This window comes from Xenopus laevis, chromosome 7L (genome assembly GCF_017654675.1).
Source record: "Xenopus laevis strain J_2021 chromosome 7L, Xenopus_laevis_v10.1, whole genome shotgun sequence".
Classification (NCBI taxonomy): Eukaryota; Metazoa; Chordata; class Amphibia; order Anura; family Pipidae; genus Xenopus; species Xenopus laevis.
This window is the reverse complement of record NC_054383.1, coordinates 102,210,630-102,234,285: the sequence shown is the minus strand read 5'-3', so window position 1 is coordinate 102,234,285 and position 23,656 is coordinate 102,210,630. Positions and strand designations below refer to the sequence as shown.

At 33.0% G+C, this 23,656-nt stretch overlaps 1 protein-coding gene across 5 annotated transcripts in view; it reads right to left on the bottom strand.

Annotated features, from left to right (window-relative positions):
- ajap1.L (adherens junctions associated protein 1 L homeolog) overlaps positions 1-23,656 on the bottom strand; it is a 138,301-nt gene that overhangs the window by 6,118 nt on the left and 108,527 nt on the right. For 4 of the 5 annotated variants that reach the window (XM_018226104.2, XM_018226106.2, XM_018226107.2 and 1 more), the window contains 2 exons: positions 19,158-19,400; positions 6,601-6,732 (listed from right to left, as the gene is read on the bottom strand). In XM_018226104.2, coding sequence (XP_018081593.1) covers positions 6,660-6,732; positions 19,158-19,400 — 316 coding nt within the window. In that variant the 3' untranslated portion in view covers positions 6,601-6,659. The remainder of the gene's footprint in view (positions 1-6,600; positions 6,733-19,157; positions 19,401-23,656) is intronic. The other variant, XM_041569407.1, reaches the window with a different exon arrangement.

Here is a 23,656-nt window from a genome sequence, read left to right as displayed (position 1 = left end):
TAGCATTTAACATTAAAAATGTAAGTATTGGCCTATTTGGGATTAACTCCTTCAGTCTGATTTGTGAAAATTAGGCAATGTGCAAAGTGGAAAAGAGGGAACAAAAAATGGAGAGCAGAGACATATTTTGCAATCTGAATGGAGCACTGCCACTGGAGCTAGAAGGTAGACAGCATATCGGCATCACCTGGACTGTTCCTAGTTTGCTATCATTTAGTACAGAGCACTTTTTGTGGCACCAATCCCATGATCAATTATGTGTCCAATATGGGTTTGCAACTACAGTATGTCCATGGTGTAAATGAACATTTTACTCCAGTTTAATGTCATAAACACCAATCTTTAGAAGGCATCATCAGAATTATACGAGAGACAGAACATGAAGGGATGTGGTCAGAGTCAAACTCAATTGCAAGCTCTAAAAATACATGTTAATAATAGGCTAAGTTGGAACAGAGCTAGAATGAATTGTGAAACTAGAATAGGTGGCCTCCTTTCTCCACTCACGATTGGCATATTCAGCTTTCTAAACATTTTAATGGGTTTCTGTGTGGTTTCTATAAGACCTAGATTTTTAAGCATTCTACTCCTGGTACAGGTGGTTTTATTCTCAAATTTGGAGCTTACATTAGAAATTCTACCATCATTATTTTCATTTTTGTTTGTTAATTTTGTGTGTATTTGTGCTAAACACAAATCCAATTTCCCTGATCCTAATAAAAATGCCACTTTGTGAATACCCCCTGTAGGGACGGAGGCAATATTACTATGAATACTAGATCATCAAAAAAATAATAATAAATATCCAATTAAAGTACATTGCATTTTTAGTAATGCTCCATATTTTCTTAAATAAAAAGTATGGAGAGGTTAGTGCATTCTTTGCAGATAGTTTATGTAAATATCACTGAGATTTTATTAAAACAGTATCTTTGTAAGATATTCCATTTTCAATACTAAAATTTTCAATGACATGGAAAACTCTATAAGATAAATGCTCATCTATTGGAATATAAACACAATCCACCAGAAAACATACTCAAGCTGTAAGAATAGCAAACAGAATAAAAAGAATGGATAGGGATGATTCTCTTTGATGTCTGTCTGTCTGAAAAACCTGGCAATTTCAAGTAAGTACTGCCTTTATTAACCCCCATCCTTCCTGAACCTGAGTTTTGCTTGCCAGACTTCCCTCCTAACTATCTGCATGTTCCAAAACAAATATCAATCCCTTACAAATGCTTGCCCCTTCATTGACAGTTAAGGCCCCCACATTCACTACCAGTCGAGCACCATCACAGGCTATTTATGAAATTAGGTCATTTTCCCTTTCATTAAAGTGATTATAGTCATTTAATTATGTAATTTAAATGGAGTAATAACAGAAGTAACTGAATTCTGACCCATTCCAACAGTTCAGTGCAATTGTGGCTACAAAAATGCTGGAATTTTTAAAAATTAGAAATTAAGCACTGGGGGTAATAAAAAAGGGTGACTTGCATCCAAAATTTCACTTTGCACACTGCACATGTGTAAGTATCTTAAAAAATCATCTTTGATCTGTAAAAAAACACAAGCATAAAGCTGTGTACCAACCAACTTGTTTAATGAAGAGAAGTACCTGAAATGTAGCAATTTAATAACCAATTCATTATTTGAAGTATTTTAGCCTATTGCTATAGCAGATCTCTAACATACCACCAACTGATTGCTAGATGACACAATCATCTTGTTTCAAAAATCATTTTCCTGACAATCAAGGAAGTTTTAGTAAATGGGCAAAATTTGAACTGCTTGGAATTCTTCAGGATTCACCAGTTTGAAAAGTGTTAAAAATTCCCCTTATTAGTACTGTATATTGTGATACACATAAGCAAAAAATGAGAAATGATATACATATTATTAGGAGTTTTCCTCAGTCCATCTCATAGTTCAAATTATAAGTGGGAATACAATTTTGGCCACCTATCTAATTGTGGAGTTTAAAAAACAAATAGAATGGTGTAAAGGAACTGGAAATCTTACCCAAAAGGTTTGTTTATTTACTCAAGATAACTAAAAAGTTAACCTTATATATAAGGTATACTTCCTGTACTATAAGGTATAAGGTACACTTCCTGTAATAGCAAAAAGCAAGGTTCTTCACTGACAAATTAATGGTTCTTAAAGGACATGTAAAGCTCAAAGGTTAAAAGTCTGTCTGCATCAGTCCCTTAAAGGAGAAGGAAAGCTATGGAGGCATTTTATTGCCAATAGATTAGCTGCAATAGTACAAGCTAGAATGCTATATTTATTCTGTAGAATGTTTTACCGTAAAAAGCTCTAGAAACTCTCTGTTTGTTTTGGATAGGAGCTGCAGTATTAACATGGTGTGACATCACTTCCTGCCTGAGTCTCTCCCTGCTCTGGGCTCAGATTACAGTAGAGAAGGGAGGGGGGTGGGGAAGAGGAGCAAACTGAGCATGCTCTTGCCCAGGGCAATGAGGTTTAAGCTGAAGGCAGGAAGTCTGATACAGAAGCCCATGTGTACACAATAGAAGGAAAGAAATGCAGTGTTTCTTTTGACAGGGGACTCAAAGCAGCATTACTTTGGAGGTTTACTGGTATATTTAGATGGACCTTTCTGATAAGGCTTACTTAATTTTAACCTTTCCTTCTCCTTTAATCATGTTGACTTTTTTATAATCTGCTAACTCACTCACCCTTCCCTTTGGAATTTACTTTGGCTCTTGGCATACAAGCAAGCGTACTGCTAGCCTTTACTGCAGAGGCATGCACAGTGAAAGGCAACCTTCTTTGAAGAGATAGTGTTGCAGTTTGCCATAGTTATGAGATTATTGCTTGCTGCTCTGCTCCTGAATGTAATTGACTTCAGATACAGGACAGCTAACTGTTTCATTGCCCTTAACAGCGAAAATCTTCTCTCTATGTAAGATGTGATGTACATTATGATACTCGAAGGGGTGGCTGCCAGTTGAAAGCATTTATTCCATTTTGGAAAAAGTTGTGCATCTGTGAAACCCCTCAGATTGTTTTGCTAAAAATGATGCAGTTCAAGTGGGGAAGCTGCACCCTATTTATAAACACTTTGAAAGAAATTGGGTTTTTTAATGTCCTTTAACAGTAGTAGAAATTCATTTGTAGAATTATTTTTCAAGGGTGGTGTTTGCTATCTGGCACCTTAAACATATTTGTAAATATTTGATTCAGATATTTCATCTTTAGTAGAGGTTGGACTTTGGTTGGATGTTAATCTTTATATTTAGGTATAATAAGTAGGGATGCACCAAATCCAGGATTCGGTTCAGAATTCGGCCAGGATTTGATCTTTTTCAGCAGGATTAGGCCGAATCATTCTGTCCGGCCGAAATGGATCCTAATTTGCATATGTAAATTAGGGGCGGGCGGGAGGGAGATCGCTTGAGTTTTTGTCACAAAATAAGGAAGTAAAATGTTTTTTCCCCTTTCCACCCCTAATTTGCATATGCAAAATAGGATTCGGATTAGGTTCGGTATTCGGCCGGTGGATTCGGTTAATCCATAATAATAAGTGTGCATTGCGGACTTTACAGTTATTATTTTGCTCATCTTTCTTGCTTGACTTTGAAATAATGTAAACTTAGTTTCTGGTATGAAAAAATGTGCTAGAATCCATCAGTGCAGTAACCCTTAGTAACCATTTGGATATTTGCTTTCAATTTTTAACATCTCGTAGGTTTCTCAAAGCTAACTGCTGATTGGTTGCTAGTGAGCATGTGTGTTTGTATACATTTTGTATATACTATTATTGGCAATCTGAAATACATGTAATACAGGAAATCTTGCTGACATACAGTAGTAGGACAATTGAAACATGTGTATTTGTGTATTAATTATTGCCTAGGGCTTGCATGCTAATTTTTTTGGGAAAACATAACTATTATCAATTTTTTTTAATAATTTCATATTATCATATAAAGTAAAAGATGTATTAGGATACAATATAAACTAAATAACCTTCATTAGCTACTGGCAAATGCAACTACAGTTTAACACTTATATGAGTAAGTATACAAAAAACATATAGGGGCAAATTCACTAAAGGGCGATTTTTCACCAATGACCACTTCGCCAGGTGCAAATTCATTACCACTATTCTAATTTACTAAAATGCAAAGTTGCGTCTCAGCAATTTTCAGAATTTGCTAGCGTTACTTCGGCAGTGCAATAATTTCATAGCGAATTATCGCTAGTGTTCTGCCTGTCTAGTGAAACTTTAATAGTACTATTACGCTTATTCAATTTGAATAGGGCAGGCACATAAAAGTCTTATGGATGTCTTTATTAGTGATGTTGGTGCAAATGATTGAAGTGTTTTGTTTTTATAACAATATTTCCAATTAATCATGACAAAGACATAAAAAATCCTCTAATGCCCTAGACATGAGCCCACCCTAAAACAAAAAAAAAACAAATGTGGTATGCCCCTCAAATGTCTGGAAAAAAATTTTTTAACATAAAAATCTTTCATAGTTAGGACTTTTGAAGGCAATCCCGATTTAAAAAAGAAAAAGTAGCCAGCATTTTTACAACTTTTATGAGTCTCTGGCATGCAGGATATAATGTCACTGACATAAGCTTGACGAAGATGTAGCTTCATTTTGTCAGTTTGCTTGGTCTACGGTGGCGAAGGAAACTCTGGCGAAAGAGGTAACATTCAGTAAAACTCACACTTTAGCCAACGTTCGCCAGAGCAAAAAAGTCGCCCGGCGATAGGGTGTGAAAATATGCTAGTGATGGTCTCTTTCACCAGTGAATTGTCCTCCATGCCTGTTAGTAGATTGGCGATGTGCCTGTGCATGCGATTTCTGGCAAATTGTTGCTAGCGATAGCCACTTTGCCCTTTAGTAAATCTGCCCCGTAGACGTTCTTTTAAAAGTTGTTGAACTTAGTTTTTATTACAATTTAAGCACTTGCCATTACCCCAGATAAAGCAAAAATTTACAAAATAGCAGTTCATTTCTGAAAAAATAAAACAAACAACAAATATCACCTATAAAACCAAAGTAGATTGAGGGGTACATTTATTAACATTTTAATTTGAGTTTTTTTTATATTGAAAAATTGTAATTGTAACTATTTTTGAATTTGAGTTCTTGAAACTTGAATATTTGAGATTTTTTAAGTGCAAAAAATCAATTGATTTTAATTAATAAAAAAATTGTATCTAAAAGCTGGCAAGTTTATGTAGAATTCAATGGGAGGGGTATTTTCAAAATGCAACAGATTTTCATGTTTTTAAAAGAACTGAGTTTTCAAAATTTCAGTTTTTCATTAAAAAAAATAATTGAGATTTTTCCAGTTTTCAAGTGTATTCTCTGAATTAGAAAAACTTTAAATTTGTAATGAAACAATTTTGGTAAATAAATAATATTAACTAAAATGTAATAAGAAATGTGCCACTAAATTAGGACTCATCATTTTTGCAGTTATCACAGCAGTACCAAAACACTCAAGGTATTTGTCTGAAAGTTTACTCAAACAGCTGCAGAAGTACCAAGTTATCTGCACTTGTTTGCTCTTTATCCTTGATCTTTTTATCCAATCATCATTATCCTATTGTATTACAAAGGGCTGCCAAATAAATCTCAACAAAAGGTACAAACTGGCGATAAAGAATACAGTGGCAGATCCTTTGATTCAAAATTTCAGTCACTTTATATGTTATATATGTATTTATTTATCAAAGTGGTTGGACAGATCACAATTATCTTTCACTCTTAGGCAGCAGTCTTGCTGGGAAATTTATATTATCATCCACAATAATATCTAGCATATTTAAAATTTTGAGGGAATTGTTTTTCTTTTTTGTCATAAAACAACAATAAATATAATAATTAATCATTATCACTGTTTGCACTCTATGTAAAGAAAGAGAATATAGTACAGTATATGGCTCTGGTTATATAATAAAAAATAACCCAAATCAAATTTTTCACAATTTTGGCACATTACCTGCCTGTGTATTAGATTTTAACAATTAGATTGTCATGGTATGAAAACAACATAGGAGAGCAGGTAAAAAAAAAATAAGTCAATATGAAACTTATATCTTGTTAGAAATGTTAAAATTATATGCAGACTTTCAGTTTTATACAGAAAATATATAAAATAAATAAAAACAACCCAGAAGTTTAAAGACATTACATGAGAATTATTTGTTTTATAATAAATATACTTTAATTATTGTCCTACAAAATAGATTGAAACAAGGTTAGTAATTTGTGAAACCAAGAAATATATATAGCATATGATCTAAATGAAATGTTTTATATTGCAATTGTTTTTATTTGTTTCTAATATTATCCCCAAATATAAACCAATGTAAAATCAATGAATTATAAAACATGGTACAACATATTTGCAAAACAGTAAATTGCAGTTTACTTTTAATCATGAAATAAATATACTTATTTAAAAGGTATTTAGTGAACACATAGCATGCATTTGTTTATGATTGTACAACAAATCAGGACAATAATGCCTATGTAAATAACTATTTGAAAACATGTGGTGCAATAAATGGGGTAAATGGAAAATTTTCTAAAGAGTGGTACGTACCAGGAAATAGAAACATGGCGTCTGCCCTGCCCTCAGGAAGAAAAACAGACTTCAGCCAGTCAGCAGGAGATTTCAAACCATTTCTCAGACACAAAGGCCACGGGTATTAGATGCCGATCAGAAGAAGTGGGTCTGCAGCGAGCAGAAAAAAAGGCTTGCGCGTGCTTGTTTTTAACACATAAGAAGCAAGCCTAACTAGGCCTGCTGCAAAAATAGCTTTTTTTTTTTTATTTTAAAAAAAATGCTGTAAAATGATGCTGTATTGGAATGTTGGTCTCTTTTTGAATAGAACATCAATGTATACTATTTAATTTAATAAATAAGTGCAAAAACAATTCATTTTAATTTAATTTTGTGAGTTTTGAACTTAGAATTTAGTTACACATTACATTGTATCCTAATACATCTTTTACTTTATATGATAATAGGAAATACTTTAAAGATTGACTATAGTTACATATAAACAAGTTTTTAGTTTTCATTAAAAAATAAGAGTGAGGAGCAAAGTGAAATAAAATATTTAAAGAAAATGTAAAATGTATTTGATGCTAAGTTGTGGATCAAATTTTATAAGGAAAACAATTATCCTTTCCTTATCCTTTCAATTTTAAGAAATGTTTATAATTCCACAACATTTACTTTATATTATTACATATCAATACTATTTTGGATTATTGGCCACTTTTTAGAGACATGATAATGGAAATAGTTTGAATGAGATGGATGGCAATTTTCAATTATATGGTACTAAACTGGAAAAGTTTCTTGTAATAATAGCAAACTAGCTATTAAATGCTTTTAAATTATGTCAACTACCTATTCTATTCTGAATTTAGAAGTCCATTTTATAATACATTATGGAGTCAAAGGAGCACTAGTCTGTGTCTGTGCATTTTATAATCTGTTAAAAGTGTTATCTACAACACAAGCTAAATGTCTACATATAGCAAATTAAGCTTATAAAATTTGATACAGGACAAATTTCTTCCAAATACTGATTTATTTTGAGACTAATACTTCCCACAAAGCATCACTTTAAAGCCAAATGAAAAGCAATGAACCGTTTACAACCAAGACATGCACACAGATGCGAAAAATAACTGATGCCAACATACAATGCCCAACAAGATGCAAAGATGTATGTAATAGAAAATAAGGATCTAAAAAAGTTGAATCACCCAGTTTGGACTACTGGTGTACATTTTAATATAAATGTACATGTGTGAAATGGTTTGAAAATTCTTGCCAATTATTAATTGCACTTGTCATCAATTTCAATATCAATATTTCCAGGGTCTATTCAATGGAAAATGGAAGCTGATCCTTCAATTTAAAAAAAGTTGCCACAGATAGGACATGCAATATTTGACTTTCAGTTAGAAAATGTCACAGTATGCACATATCTTAAAACAGCAGGAGTCATGACACTTCACCAACAGCTGCAAAGATGTAGGTTTCCCCTATTATAAAAAGCCAATATAATCCTATAAACATTTTTAAGATCTAAAATTAATTCACTGGACAATATAACAAAAATATAAATATTCAAAAGCAAACTCAATTGTAATTTTTAACACATACCCATAACTCTGTTTATAGTGCATCTTCTGTGTAATCAAAATATGAAGGCATTGATGTATTATGGTATTATATCTACAGGAAATGTTCTTGCTTCCTTGGATGTGATTAAAAGACTGCTTGAAGACATTATCTGATTCTAGAAAGGTTTTCTCTAGCGTATTCTCGCCACAGTTTCATGAATTCATTTACTTGCAGCAAATCACGTAAATTCACCCAAAACTAGAGGGGTTATTAATGAAAGTCTGAATATTCTCAATATTTTGTGCTACAAATCTGCTTGGGTTTTTTATGCTTATTTATTATTACATTTTCCCAATAATTTGCTTTCCGGGAAAAAAAAAATCGTATTTTTCCATCTGATTTTTACAATTTTTTCGGAATTTCCTGAAAACTCTGAAAACTTTGGGGTATTGCGCGAAACCCAGCGCACATCAAAAAATCTCCCATTGACTTATATGCAACCTGAACATGTCTGAGTTGCCGGATTTTCAGATTCTTACTTTTCCATCCTCTATGTTTAATAAATTGGGATTTTTAAAAGTCTGATTTTATAAAAAAAAAAATCACAAATTGTGCCAATTATGGGAGATTATAAATGCTCTGCTAGATTTCTAAATACTATACATAGTACATAGTTCCACAATGGTATAGTAACAGTTCTATAAAGCTACACTTGCCTTTCAAGTGTCTATGAAGCAAATTTAGTATGCCTATAAAAGCTCTCAAATGTTTATATTAAATTTACATTATACCTATTTGATGTAAAAAACAATAGCAAAAAAGTTTAAACAAATTGATTGTAAAATGGATTTAACAAATTGGTGATATTCTGGATATACACAGGTTTCTTTTAATAAAGGTGTCAGGTCACTGAAAAGTTTTCTGGCAGTCAGTAACATTTTAATAAATTAACAATATATCAAACTGGAATGTTTAAATAAAGTTACATCTATCATGCTTATCAATCAGATTGCTTGTCCGAATTCTAAAAGAGTCCTACCAAATGTAAAACTTATGAACATGAGTAATCCAATAACAGAATACATTTAACAGGACACAGTTTTCCACACGTTAAACTTATATAATTGTTTTGCATATTGTTCTGTCTATACAATTACAGTTATCATAAAAACATAATATGAAGTCTAGGATAAAATATTGCTTAGACTACATAGTCAAATTTACAAATGTGCCTGATAAACTATTCTATTAAAGGGGAATTATCACAGATTGTTTCCACCCCTATTCTATTGGATAGTTTGGGCGGAAGATTTTTTTTAGTTTACACTACATAAAAATTCTGCATAGTTTTTAAGAAATCCCTTATTTGCAGTAGTTCCCTCCCCCACCATTTGCATACCTTTGTTTCTCAGCTCAAGTCACTGACATGATCTTCCCTGACTGTCAGGAAGACTTCCTAATTGCTAAAATGTTCAGACAAGCCTGACCAGCTCAGCAGTCAGAGCAAAATACATGTTAATGAACAAAAATCCGGATCTGGAGATTTATGGATTAGGCACCTGTAATGCTCCGGACAAGAACAAAATGTTCCGTGGGAGACAAACTTTCCTGAAATGTACACTGCAAGCAGTGGAAGAATCTAAGGAAGAATGGTGGGATTGGCAAGACTAGAGCCAAGGACATGATAATAGGGGGATAAATAGTCGCTAGTGACCAGCTAGTGGCCCTTGGGTGTGCCAATTGCGGGTGCCCACTATGCATGTCAATCATGGTGCCAAACACATTTGCCCATGGTGCATGCCAATCACGGGTTCCCATAACTGGAGCCAATTTCTGAAAGATATCAGTTGGGCAGTGAATGCTCCATATAAATAGATAAATTAACAACTTGGAGGGCCAAGTTTACAGCATTTATTAGCCTATGTATGGCCAACTTTTTATGGGATTTTACTAAAAAGGGTTTTGGCAGCATCACTCTATCAGGAACGCTGGGAATTATAATACTAATATTTTTATCATTTGCATTGAACTTGTGAGCTGTACTTTTTTGGTGCTGGGGTTGAATCAATAAGTTTTCAAGCAAAACCAACCAAAAAAACCCCCAACAACATAAAGACTATTAACATCTTCAAATGGTTCAAAGGACCTCTGCCATTGACTTTTACATGACCTCAACAGGTTTTAGCTGGTTTTGGTTCCAAGCTATTTCCAGCTTCGGGATATAATAAATACATGTTTTTTAAAAAAAAAAAAAAAAAATTTATATTTTTTTAATTCGAAAATTTGAGTTTTTACAGAAAACTACTCAATTTAAATTTTTCGGGTCTTCGACACAACTCGACCTTCGATAAATCTGCCCTAAAAATGCTAAAACTTACCATGAGTAAGTAGCCATACATATATTCCTTAAAGGGGACATATAGTATACATTTTCACAATGCATCAAACCATGTAAAATAATGTAAAATAGAAGAAATCGTTTTTATTTTAATACCTTTTGGGTCAAAAACATCTGTATCTTGTAGCTTGACAACTGTGCTCAGCCCTCCCCCTTTGCAACTTACTCTCCAAGACTTTGCACTATCTGTTTGTTTTCCTCCCTCCTCCCCCTCAATTCACTGCTTGTTCCTTTCCCTTGCCCTGCAATAATTGGGGGGAGAAAAGCAAACTTCTGTATAAATAAAACATAATCTGCTACTAAAAGTATTTTATTCTTTTCTGGGGGCAATGTGTATCAGCAGTTCGTGTAAATACCATTTCTACACAATATTATGTTGTATACAAATAGCAATGAACATCTATTTAGTTTTCCTTTGTAACCCCCTGCATCTGTTATTATATGTTATACAATTCCAAAACATTAGCTGCATTTATTCCCTTGCAACTCCCTGCACCTGATCACAAATTGTTCCAGAACAGCTGCATTTATTCACTTGCAACTCCCTGTGCCTGAACATAAACTGTTCCACAACAGCTGCATTTCCCCTTGCAACTCCCAGCAGCTGGTCATAAATTGTCCCAGAACTGCTGCATTTATTCCCTTGCAACTTCCTGCTATTAAACATAAATTATCCCAGAACTGCTGCATTTATTCCCTTGCTGCACATGATCATATATCAATATGCAGGAAAACAAACCTACAGATGCTGTTATGTAATATCAACAGTAAATACTAATGCTCTTTGTATAACTTTTATAATTTAATAGAGGCAAAGAGTTGCATAGTGTATAAAAATGTATTATGGACTATAGTTTATGTCCAGCTGGGCAGGTACATTTGTGACTGATGCCTATTTGCTGTGGAACACAGGAGCATACAGTAGTACTTTAAATAAAAGAAAATATTACTATTACATTACTGTTACAATTTGTATTAACCTTCACATCTATTGCTTTATGTTGAACATTTAAGGTATGTTATTATAAGGAACACACAGGACAGAGGGAGGAGAGGAGTTTGGCTGCTACAGCTACAGATATCAGTGCTATGACCACTTCCTGTGGGAGATTGAAGAGACACTCCTACTCCTCATTTCAGCCTAGCTTCTGACCTGTAAACATCTCACAGGTAAAATGCTTTAAAAACGTATTTCTTTCTGAATTGTTACATGTTTTGAGGAAGGATAAGTGATATATCTGAATATGAAGGTTTTATAAAATGTCTCCTTAAAAAGCTTTTATATTTTCCATTGAATAGAGCCTGTATAATGTGTAGATCCAATATGCATTGTAATAAGTGTATTAATATGAGGAAAAATGCAACAAATGGACTTGTATGCCATTTTGCATTTCAGGAAAACCAGAAAAGCCATATTTCATATTTCTTAGGAGCAGCAGCATGTAGTGTTGACAATCGATGAATGATGATTGTTCACAAAAATTAATGTCACTTTATCTTGATCAACAAATAGAACCTCAAGCTCCATTACAGGAACTTAATGTGTTTCTTATAAATACTTCATTCATTACCAATGTTGGAGTGTAGTTTTAAATAAGAACATGTTTTGTAATACAGTCCTAGGTAAACAGCAACCAATTTCTGGAGTGTTTATACTGTATGTCTGATAGATCAGTTTTAACACTGCAAGAAACTTAAAGGTGTTGCTCACCCTAATATTATTTACCATACTGTATTCAGAATTATTCTAAGACAATTTGTAATTATTCATTTTTTATAAATTACCCTGGCAACCAGGAAGCCGTTTAGAAGTCAGAATGGGTTATTAAAAGAGGAACTGAGACAAAAAAGAAAAATGTAAAATAATACAATGAAATTGAAACTGCACAAGTTTTTGGTGTCAGAGACCTCAACAATCAGGTACCTCAGTTTCAGCCATGAAAATAGGCAGAATACGAGTGTTAATACCAAAAACATGCAAAATAAATAATGAAGGCCAAATGAAATGTTGCATTGAATAGGTAATTCTACAACATCTTAAATTCTCCTATAAGCTTGGAGTCAAACATTATTTAAAGATTATTCTTCTATAAAACAATATACCATATGGTACATAATACTATCACCAGCTTTATCAAACTGTATTCAATTTAAATAGAAATCGTTTTAGCCATTATATGGGTATATAAGTATAAATAAGTGTAGTTGCTGTAAAGGTAGAGCAAAATTTTGTATTAAACTTAAAACTAAAATTTTTTCTAATTTTTTTATTAAACAAAGCTCGACCAAACTCCCATTCACGATTTTATCTTATTTATCATTAAAATAACTTTAAAAAGTCGGATTGGTAAAAAGACTCTATATAATCAAGCTTGATCTTTTCAGGTTATTGCCCTAAAACCCTGCACAGACATGATAAGTGTGAGAGGGACATCTGCCATTGACTTATATATGAACTCTACAGGTTTGAGATGCAGGGTTTTTGGATTTAGGCTTTTTTGCATCATCAGGGTATAATAAAAATGGAAAAATTCTAGTTTTTTGCATGAAAAATTAAGATTTTTGCCCCAAAAAGCCCGACCACAAAAAAAAATAAGGTTAAAAAAATAACCCCATATATATATATATATATATATATATATATATATATATATATATATATATATATATAGATATAGATATATATATATATAGATATATATATATATATATATATATATATATATATAGATATATATATATATATACAGTATATATATATATATATATATTTTTTTTTTTTTTTTTTTTTTTTTGCCACTCCTAAATAGTAATCATCCACCATGTTATAAAACAGACAAGTCTGATAAACAAGTTTGAGATAGATAAATATAGGAACATACAACTTAAAAAATCAATTCAGTAGAAAAAAATACAGCCTTAATAGTTTATTAACCCTTTCAGACACCAAAGCCCATTCTTTCATCATAAATTTATCTTCTTAAAAATTACCGCAAGATTTCTTCAATATGCAAAATATGTATTCAGTTAAAGATCATACAAAAATGTAAGACGGGTTTGTGGGCACTAAAATACCCATGCTTTAGTAAGGATGAAGAATTTGTTCTATCTCAGCAGCAATATATGGAACATTCATATTCTGTACATTATAGGTGCCAAAGTGTTGCTCAAAGTACTTCATGTATATTATCTACTGAATAAAAATAAACACATTGGCTTCTTTTAGATCCCCAAGTAACAATTTTGGGGAAAGGCTTGGGGCACTTGTGGGTGCCAAATGTTAGGCACCCCCATGCGTTGTCTTACCTGAAACCCCGTGGGGCAGTGCTCCTATCAGCAGAAAACTGCACCGGCCAGGGGTTATACCAGTGAGCAACACGGATCGATCTTCTTCCGCCTTCCTCCTTCTTCGCACGGCTTCGCATGCGCAGTAGAATGAAAAGCCGAACTTTAACTAAAAAGTCGGCTATTTCGTTCAACTGAGAATGTGTTTGCCATGGGAAATTTGAAGAAAAAAGAAGACGGAATTGCATCGCTTTGTGGTGCTCACTAGTATAACCCCAGGCTTGTGCAGTTTTCTGCTGATAGAAGCAATTCAATACATTCCCTTGTACAATGATGTACAAAAATAGCAAAATATGGCATTTATAACAAGGATAATACTAATTAAAAACACAAGGCAGCGTGTTTCTCAAGTTTAAGGAGTAAATATAAAATTTTCAAATACATAATAATAATAGTTTACAGATAAACAAATACCTTGTTCAAAGTTTTTTGAAGGTACTGTACAAAGTAAGTGTTAGTAAGTGGTTAGCTGAGAATTCTTGCTTTTTGGCAGTGGTCCTTGTGTTCCTTTTTGGTCATAGTAATATTTACACCTGCTATCCTTGTGTTCCTTTTTGGTTGTTGATGGACTTTATTTAGATATGAATTTTTGTTCCATTAAACTTCAAAACTACCATTCACCCATGGACATATTACTTACAAACCAAGTCTCTGAAAGAAGTACATTTTATTTTCTTACCATATGGAAATTGATTTATAACATGTGTTTATTCTTTATACTGTACATTCAAAGAAAGTCAAATTTAATCTGAACTGATTAAAAAAAAAACCATAGGGATCTAATAGTGAGACAGTCTTGAAATGGTATCCCAGTAGTCACATATTTTTAGTTTTGACATTCAAGTAAGAATATGGGCTCAGTGAGGATATGTACTATTTTAAATGTATGTAAGATAACGCTTGATTAAACATATACTGGATTAAGATCGATAAAGGACATATGAGCAGAGGTTTTAAACTGATAGATCTGTAATCTTTATGAAAAATCTGTGTTTTAATTTAAGGTCTGTTGCCTTAATGCTTTAGTTTGTCACTAGAAATGTTTTACTAACATACAGTAGGTACTAAACTATACTAATACATTTTTCAATAGCTTCTCATTAGTAATTATTTTTGTTTGTCTGCAAACAGATATTATAAGAGATTTATTACTTGCTATGGGTTACTGGACTGGATCAATTTTGCTCCACTGTTACTGTATCATCACTGTGAAAAAGACTGTGGGCTCACACTAAGAGGCAGATTTATTAAGGGGCAGATTTATCAAGGGTTGAATTTCGAAGTGGAAAATACTTCAAAATTAGACCATCGAATAGAATCCTCCGACATTCGAATTTCGAAGTCGGAGGATTTTATTCATCATACGATCGTATTCTGATTGTAGTACGATCGTACTCTGATCGTACTTTGAATCGTACGATTCGAATGAATTTATCCTACGATCGTACGATCTTCCTTCAAATAAAAAAGATCCCCCTAGGCTAACATACAGTAGCACTTCGGCAGGTTTAAAGGGGACTTGTCACCTATAAATAAAAAACTGCATAATGAAAGTCCTTTCCAAATTAAATATGGAACCCCAAATTTTTTTTTCATTAAAACATCCATACCTGTTATAAAGGTGTTTAAATATCTAAACTGTCAATCAACTATTTTTTACCGACTTGGAAACTCGAAAAAAAACTTGAATGTCAGGAAGACTACAAACAACTCCAAATTGATCACTGCATCTCTCCCATTGATTTATACAATAATTTGGCAGGTTTTCGGTGGTAAATAGTCAAATTCAAATTCTTAAAGGGTCACAGTATGATAAATCTCAAAAATCTAATTTGAATTTTTTTTAATAAAATCAAATTGAGTTTGGATAATTCCCTAGTCGAAATTGACAGTTTTGACCATAAAAATCCAAAAATTCTAATTAAAATGTTAAATTCGACCTGTATTAAATCTGCCCCTGTGCAAAGTGCAGATTAAAACATCCATACCTGTTATAAAGGTGTTTAAATATCTAAACTGTCAATCAACTATTTTTTACCGACTTGGAAACTCGAATCGAATTTGAATCAAATTCAACCAAACTCGATGTGTTTTTTCTCTGAAAAAAAAACTTGAATGACAGGAAGGCTACAAACAACTCCAAATTGATCACTGCATCTCTCCCATTGATTTATACAATAATTTGGCAGGTTTTCGGTGGTAAATAGTCAAATTCAAATTCTTAAAGGGCCACAGTATGATAAATCTTATAAATCTAATTTGAATTTTTTTAATAAAATCAAATTGAGTTTGGATAATTCCCTAGTCGAAACTGACAGTTTTGACCATAAAAATCCAAAAATTCTAATTAAAATGTTAAATTCGGCCTGTAATAAATCTGCCCCTGTGCAAAGTGCAGAGTTCAATATAATTTTTTTTTTTATTAATCATTACTATTACTAATTTTAGATTTTCTTATAGCAGGGTATGGGCAATGTTTATATTTATTTATTATTTAAATGGTAATACTCAAATTTCCTATTCATTTAGGTTTGCAAATTCCTTTGTGTACCGTATACAACAGTTTGAAAGTAACTCTAAAATCTAATCTTTAAAGTTTTTTTTTTAATTCCATATTTTGTTCAGAACAGCTTCTAAAAGCCACAATGGTATTCACTTTTCTTAAATTTTTGGCTGATGAAACAGCATGAGTTATTATGTTGTATATCCTCCAATTTAACTAAAAGTATGATATGGAGTAATAATTATTCTTGACTTTGTACTATATCAATTTTATCTTGAATATTTTATATTGAATAGTAAAGGTATAACAATATAAATGTTAAAATATCAATAAAGCATGCAAAAATCAACTAGATAGTGATAAGTAAATAAATTCTATATGAGAAGAGTAAAAAATAAGTCTATTATAATTCTATTATTATTATAATCTATACTACAAATCAACTTCAATACATTGAAATCCTCCAAATTTATCACATTTACATAAAAAATATTATGAAACCATAAATCACCTCATTCAATGAATCGTTGTTTTAATATTTAAATATATGGTGGATTATAGGGATGTAGCGAACCGCCGATAATGTGTTCGCGAACGCCGTTCGCGAACACCGGCAAAAAATGCGAACAGTTCGCGAACAGTTCGCGAACTTCGAACATCCGAAAATCGTTCGATTCGAACGATCGAAGGATTTTAATCGTTCGATCGAACGATTTTCGTTCGAATCGAACGAAAATCGTTCGATTTTAGCGACCGAATGGTCGAATGGTCGAACGATTTTGACGCGAACGCCTATTGGCGAACGTCGCGCGACGTTCGCGAACTTGCGGCGGACGCGAACAGCCGATGTTCGCGCAAACAAGTTCGCCGCCGAACAGTCCGCGACATCCCTAGTGGATTATGCATGAAAGAATGAGTTCTCCTTTAGAGGCATAATACCCATTGTAACCATAAATCAAGAGGCTATCTTTGTTTGATTATAGAGCTGCTCTACTGTCCATTTGTTGATCAAGAAAGTGACAAAGAAGTGACAAGAAAGAACAAAATTAACTCTGGTATCACAATAAAAATTTCAAGTTTTGATGTGCATCTTAAATGAACAATGAAACAATTATTAAATAAGCATGCTCTTTACAGTACATAGGCTTAATAGAGTTGACACATTCATACACAGAGTAGTTGTTGTAAACAAAAGGAGGTAAAATTAACAGATATAACTCATGGAAATATAAATTATATTATAAACATAAATGTACACAATTAATTAAATATATTAAAAGTTCATGTTTACTGAATAAATATTTTCTTAACATCTCCTGTTTTTACCCTGCAGTCGTTCTATCAAAGTCTACTGACTAGAAAAAGATTGTTTTAAAAATGTATTAAAAAGTACAATAGACAGGTTAGAAATTTGATTAATAACACTGTTCCATTCAGTCTAACCACTTTAGTGATGGGCTGTATTAAAATCTAATTATAATAAGGGAACAGCTATTTCTTATTTATGTGCATTAGGGCTAATTTAATGAAAACCCACAAATTTATTTAAAGGGATACTGTCATGAGAAAACATGTTTTTTTCACAATGCATCAGTTCATAGTGGTGCTCCAGCAGACTTCTGCACTGAAATCCATTTTAAGAAAAAAAACAGATTTTTTTTAATATTTAATTTTGGACTACACATATTGTCAGTTTCCCAGGTGCCACACGTTATTTGATTTGTCCTCTGAAAAACTTCAGTCACTCAACTGCTCCACTGCAAGTTGGAGTGATATCCCCCTCCCTTCCCCCTAGCAACCAGCAGAACAATGGGAAGGTAACCAGATAGCAGATCCCTGGTTGATATAAGAACAGCACTCAGTAGTAAAAATCCAAGTCCCACTGAGACTCCTTCAGTTAAATTGGGTAGGAGAAACAATAGCCTGTCAGAAAGCAGTTCTTAGTGCAGCACTGGCTCTTTCTGAAAGCACGTGACCAGGCAAAATGACCTGAGATGGCTGCCCATGCACCAATATTACAACTAAAAAAAAATACACTTTCTGGGATAGGAATTAAATTTTACATGATAGAGTGAGTTATGTGCAATGTAAACAGTATAATTTAGAAATAAAAGCTACACCATAAAAATCATGACATAATGTCTCATATTTCACTGTAAAAAAAAAAAACAAATGTGAAATTTGCTGCTTAGTATAAACTAAAAGGGCATAAAAAAAGAAAAATATTTTGCCTATTTCTTAACGCTTTCCACCCATTTTATTTATCTTAATGCATTTATTTGCTCTTAGACCTGTTTTTTTTCAGTGAGGGTTGTAAAGTTTCAGAATCATTCTTGAAATTCATTAATCATTTGATGCCTTGTTATAGTAATGACAAACAGAGCTGTTTTGGGAGCTTTAAATACTGCTTCTGTAAACGTTTCCAGGCAATATCAGTACACAAATAAGGGGGCTAGAGTGATGCTAGTGAGAAAATACAGGTTTACTGAAACACTTTTAGTACAAACTTAATACAGGGACTGACGATGCTGCTCTTCTGGTGTTAGGGTGGATTTTTTTCCTTCTGAGGAAAATTGGAGATAACTTCAGATAATTTCATCCAATCATCTTCTGGATCAACTATATATATATATATATATATATATATATATATATATATATATATATATATATATATATATATATATATATATATATATATATATACACACACACACAAACCTAAGGTATATACACATGTAAATCAGTATTGCTCAATAGCTGTCTCACCTATTGCCATTGAATGTGGTCTTAAATGCTCCAGTTTGGTGCAAAGCCTCATCTGTGTATACAGGTACAGGTGTCCGTATGCATTCATGGGAGCAGTGAAGGGTTTCATTGTATGCTGTGAATATATCCATATTGCTGGGAACACTGGCTGGAGTAAAGTCAGTCAAGTTTTGACAACTTTCTTCTTGCTGATTTATCTTCCTCTGGTGGCTGTTACGCCTGGCATTTCCACTTTGTGCACAGCTAGAAAAGAGAGAAAAGATAAATTAACTTATTAAATTAAACAAAATATTTATACAAAATGTATAAGTGTATACAAAAAGTTGCAATAAGTATGCTGTACATTAGACATACAAAATGGTGTTTTGGGGCCACATGTGGCTCACTCTTTTTTTACAGTACCCCCAGACCCTTCTAATACTTTCAATAAATGTGCCCTTGACCTTTTACATTTTTGATTCGATTTAAATTTTAAAGTGCGCCCCTCAATTATGGCAACCTAGGCAGCCACCTACTCTGCCTACCCCTTGTTCCGGCCCTGCCCCTGCCTAATATCACTTAGGGACCAAATGGCTCAATTTCAAATGATCCATCAAATTTACATTACCCCTCTAAGGCTTAAAGCTATGGGTAGATCAGAGTGAACCAAATGCATGAAATGCGGCAGGGGAGAAGCTGGATTCCTCAACTTGATATGGAATTGGCAGCATACTGGTCTGAAGTAATCCGATACACTAATATATTTCTATCCTATCCTAAAATTAAGCCCCCCGAGACTTTTTTATTGGTTATTATAGATGAGGCAGTGCCCCTACAAAAATCCAGAACACTATTACTATCTATCTATAGAAATAAGTCAAATAAATTGGACTTGCTGTGTTTTTTTCCTTGAAGATGTTTCACCAGTCATCCAACTGGCTTTCTCAATTCAGAATAACGTGAAAATCTTCTTTCCAGAATATATATCCTCTGGAATGTTGCTCCAATCAGCATAATGTGTTTATCATAATCCACAATGATGTCATTAAATTAGGTGTTGCATTAGCAAGATTGGAGCTTTGATGTGTTATTAAAGGAATTGTTCCGTTTAAAAATAAAAACTGGGTAAATAGATAGGCTGTGCCAAATAAAAAATGTTTCTAATATAGTTAGTTAGCCAAAAATGTACTGTATAAAGGCTGGAGTGATTTGATGTATAACATGTCAGTCAGACACTACTTCCTGCTTTTCAGCTCTCTTGGCTTCCACTGACTGGTTACCCTGGTAACCAGGCAGTAACCAATCAGTTACTTGAGGGGGGGCACATGGGTCATATCTGTTGCTTTTGAATCTGAGCTGAATGCTGAGGATCAATTGCAAACTCACTGAACAGAAATGTACAATGTGGACCCCAGGTCAGAGTTATAGAGCTGAAAAGCAGGAAGTTGGATTCTGGCTGTTTTATTAGACATAAAGTCACTCCAGCCTTTATACATTACATTTTTGGCTAACTAAGTATATTAGAAACATTTTTTATTTTGCACAGCCTATCTATTTACACCGTTTTTATTTTCACACTGAACTGTTCCTTTAAAGGGAAAGGTGCCAAAACAGCATTGTATGTGGCAGACAATAGATGTCGCACCCACCCCGTCTCTATTCAGACTTGGTTTTCCAGTTTTTATAACTGGTGCATATGTTATATGTTCCTTTACGTATTGAAACTGTCACAAAAAAAATGAAATAATTGAAAACAGTAGTCATGTAAGTGTCAAGCCTGTTGGTTTGCTTTATTTGTGTTTTTGTTGTTTGTTTTGAAAATGCAAAATAAAAACCTTAAAAAAAATAAATAAATAAAAGATGAGAATGAATAAAACCAGAGGAAAAAAACTTGAATATCTGAATTTTTAATATACTCTTCATTTTTAATGGGCAAAAAGCTAAACATTTTTTTAAAACCTCAAATTGAATAATAGTTTACATTTTACCTAGAACAGCTCACATTTACCTTTTTTTGTGGAAAAAGTTAAAATACGATCATTGATAAATAATCTCCTTACAGTTTGTTTGATGCTGCACATTTAAAAGTTTATTTAATTAAACATTTTTCCTCTGAGCTCCTTACGAGTATCAAATCAATTTCTCTCCTACTGTTGATATTTTACCACAGCCATACTCTCTAGGCCTTCAATATATTGCCAGCATACTGGGGCCTATAATTACTATAGCATGTTGATTGCTTATGTTTGCATGAATACTTCAATATCCAATAAAAAACTCCACAGGTAGCCTTCTTGAACATTGTTGAAGAAAGCAATAATGTATTTTTCACCTTATTTTTGTAAATTCAAAGTCTATTTACAGATATGATAGGCAGTGTTAAAGTGTTAGAGGGTCATTTATTAAACTCTGAATTTATCTGTTCAGGCTTTTCAGGGCAAAATTCAAAAGTTTTAATTTTTTTCAAAATATATTAAAGCCTGATGCTGCAAAAAGCCTGAATCGGAAAATCTGCCATCTCAGACCTGCCAAGGTTGTGTATACGTCAATGGCAGAGGTCCCTATCCTATTTTGAAGTTTCTGTGGTCTGCACTGGAATTAGCCTGAACATCCAACCATTTTGGGCTTTTTGGGCAAAAATCCGGAAGTTTTTCTGGAAAAATCCCCAAAACAGAGCATTTTGGGAAAAAAACCTGAGAAAATCTTATCATTTGGGTTTTCGCTCAATTTTATTTGGGTTTTCCCCAACCCAATAAAATCAAGCTTTTTTTAAATAATAAATAAGGTAAATTCAGGTATGGGAGTTTGATCGAGATTTTTTTATTTAAATAATGAGATAAATTCGGATTTTAGTAAATAACCCCCCTACGTTTTCCCTGTTCCTACCCACTTTTTCCTCTCTCTCTTTGCATCCTTAATGTTAGATGTTGTATATAATCATATACTTGGGGGCCGATTCATGAAGCTCGAGTGAAGGATTCGAATTGAAAAAACTTCGAATTTCGAAGTGTTTTTTGGGCTACTTCGACCATCGAATGGGCTACTTCGACCTTCGACTACGAATCGAACGATTCGAACTAAAAATCGTTCGACTATTCGACCATTCGATAATCGAAGTACTGTCTCTTTAAAAAAAACTTCGACCCCCTACTTCGGCAGCTAAAAGCTACCGAAGTCAATGTCAGCCTGTGGGGAAGGTCCCCATAGGCTTGCCTATGTTTTTTTGATCGAAGTATATTCCTTCGATCGTTGGATTAAAATCCTTCGAATCGTTCGATTCGAAGGATTTAATCGTTCGATCGAAGGAATAATCCTTCGATCGTTCGATCGTAGGATTTGCGCTAAATCCTTCGAATTCGATATTCGAAGTCGAAGGATTTTAGTTCCTAGTCGAATATCGAGGGTTAATCTGTTGTGTAACTTGAGTCTTTTCTCCTTTGAATAGCTGCCCCCATGTTCACACAGCAGTTTATTTATATAAACAATAGTAGTATTTCTGAAGCAAACATCAGTTCTACTAGTGCATGGCAACAATGCATTATATTTTTATTATTTCAAAACAATTTAATTTTATCCTTTAATCTATTTTTTTAATTAAAACAAAGTCAACCAAACTCCCTTCCATGAATTGAACTCATTTATCAAAAATTTGAGTTTTCCCCTTAAAAACCTAAATCAGATAAATTTTAAGTTTGATAAATTGGCCCATTAATAAATCTCACATTTTAGAGTTTTACAAAAATACAGAAAAAAAAAACAAATTTTTAGAGATTTGTGGGAAAAATAGAAATTTGATGGGTTAGTAATGTTCAGAAAAAGTTAAAGGAACAATAACACCAAAAAATAAAACTGTTCTAAATTAATGTAAATATAATGTGCTGTAGCTCTGCATGGGTACATGTAGGAGCCTCAAAATTTTCTAATTGAGTTTTTGAGGGGAAAAATCGAATTTTTTTTAAAAAAAAAACTTGAATCTTTTGAGCTTTATTATGCTTCAAAGCTGTTAAAAATGCAAATTATAAAATTCTCCAGCTAAAAACGCGTAAAAAAAAGTGAATGCCAGATGTCCCTTTTACAACTGGAAGATGCTTTTTACCTTCATGATTTCCAAGGGTTTTTGGGCTGTTTTTCATTCAAAAACCCCAAAAATTGTGGTTTTCAGTCAACAATTCAAAAAAGTCATACGATTTAAATTGTGAAATGATTTTGTTGATAATTCTCCTGCACGTACAATTTTCGTTCAGATGTTTTAGTAAATTAATCCAGATCATAGCTGGGAGTTAGGTTGAATTTTTAAAAAAGTATTATTAAAATAATGAGAAAAATTTGTCATAAATTGTACAGAGTATAGAGTACACAGTACAATGAAATTCTTATTTGAATACTCCTAAGTGATGTTTCAGAAACACTACTATAGACTTATATAAAGAAGCTGCTATGCAGCCAGGGGGCAGCTATTCAGAGCTGAAAAAAAAGAAAAAGCACAGATTACACAGTAGATAACAGATAAGCTTTATAGT